The sequence below is a fragment of the Martes martes genome, assembly GCF_963455335.1.
Source record: "Martes martes genome assembly, chromosome: 3".
In the NCBI taxonomy this organism is placed as follows: Eukaryota; Metazoa; Chordata; class Mammalia; order Carnivora; family Mustelidae; genus Martes; species Martes martes.
In genome coordinates, this window is record NC_137890.1 from 120,162,063 (window position 1) to 120,163,832 (window position 1,770).

The 1,770-nt window shown below is 51.0% G+C and overlaps 1 protein-coding gene across 1 annotated transcript; it reads left to right on the top strand.

Annotated features, from left to right (window-relative positions):
- Nucleotides 1–380: 380 nt before the first annotated feature.
- On the top strand, nt 381–1,451 carry NEUROD1 (neuronal differentiation 1; the record flags this gene model as incomplete). Its single annotated transcript, XM_080798786.1, has 1 exon — nt 381–1,451. The coding sequence occupies one exon, from the start codon at nt 381–383 to the stop codon at nt 1,449–1,451; it is 1,071 nt and encodes a 356-aa protein (XP_080654912.1).
- Between the last annotated feature and the right edge of the window lie 319 nt (nt 1,452–1,770).

The following is a 1,770-nucleotide window of genomic DNA, read 5'->3' on the forward strand; positions in this document are numbered from 1 at the left end:
ACAAACATGAAGTAGTCGAAATATATGCTCATTTTCACGCATAGAATTCTGCCACATAATCACCATAAACACACTTTCGCCAACCACTAGGAAACATACACACAGGAGTGTACATATACACATATTTACTCTCTCCCCCGCCTCCAGCCCTGACCTGTCTCCTATGTGTCAGCGGGACACACGCGTGCCATTGTAAAACACAGCATTTAACTTTTTCTTAGGAGCATCCATTTTGTAGTGAGCTGGTACTCCTCTTCACGTGTATTTCTACAAGGTTAGGGAGTGGGAGCTGAAGGCTTAGGTAGTTTTTGAATGTAGCGTTTTCCTCCTTTTCTTTCTGTTCCTCTCTCCCACCCCTGTTGAATGTAGGAAACCGAAACATGACCAAATCATACAGCGAGAGCGGGCTGATGGGCGAGCCTCAGCCCCAGGGTCCTCCCAGCTGGACAGACGAATGTCTCAGTTCTCAGGACGAGGAGCACGAGGCAGACAAGAAGGAGGACGACCTCGAAGCGATGAACGCGGAAGAGGACTCACTGAGGAACGGGGCAGAGGAGGAGGACGAAGACGAGGATCTGGAAGAGGAGGAAGAAGAGGAAGAGGAAGACGACGATCAAAAGCCCAAGAGACGGGGGCCCAAAAAGAAGAAGATGACCAAGGCACGCCTGGAGCGTTTTAAGCTAAGGCGCATGAAGGCCAACGCCCGGGAACGGAACCGCATGCACGGGCTAAATGCGGCTCTGGACAACCTGCGCAAGGTGGTGCCCTGCTATTCCAAGACGCAGAAGCTGTCCAAAATCGAGACGCTGCGCCTGGCCAAGAACTACATCTGGGCTCTGTCAGAGATCCTGCGTTCGGGCAAAAGCCCTGATCTGGTTTCCTTCGTACAGACTCTCTGCAAGGGCTTATCCCAGCCCACCACCAACCTGGTTGCCGGCTGCCTGCAGCTTAATCCTCGGACTTTTCTGCCTGAGCAGAACCAGGACATGCCTCCGCACCTGCCTACCGCCAGCGCTTCCTTCCCTGTGCACCCCTACTCTTACCAGTCGCCGGGGCTGCCCAGTCCGCCCTACGGTACCATGGACAGCTCCCACGTCTTCCACGTTAAGCCGCCGCCGCACGCCTACAGCGCTGCGCTCGAGCCCTTCTTTGAAAGCCCCCTGACTGATTGCACCAGCCCTTCCTTTGACGGACCCCTCAGCCCGCCGCTCAGTATCAATGGCAACTTCTCTTTCAAACACGAACCGTCCGCGGAATTTGAGAAAAATTATGCCTTTACCATGCACTATCCTGCAGCGACCTTGGCAGGGGCCCAAAGCCACGGATCAATCTTCTCGGGCGCTGCTGCCCCTCGCTGTGAGATCCCTATAGACAATATCATGTCCTTCGATAGCCATTCACATCATGAGCGAGTCATGAGTGCCCAGCTCAATGCCATCTTTCACGATTAGAGGCATGTCAGTTTCACCATCCCCGGGAAACGTACCCACTGTGCTTACAGTGACTGTGGTGTTTACAAAAGGCAGCCCTTTGGGTACTATTGCTGCAAAGTGCAAATACTCCAAGCTTCAAGTGATATATGTATTTATTGTCGTTACTGCCTTTGGAAGAAACAGGGGATCAAAGTTCCTGTTCACCTTATGTATTATTTTCTATAGCTCTTCTATTTTAAAAAAGTAATACGGTTAAAAAAAATGCACCACAAATTTGGTGTAGCTGTATTCAGATCATATTAATTATCAGATCGGGATAACAAAATCACAAGCAATA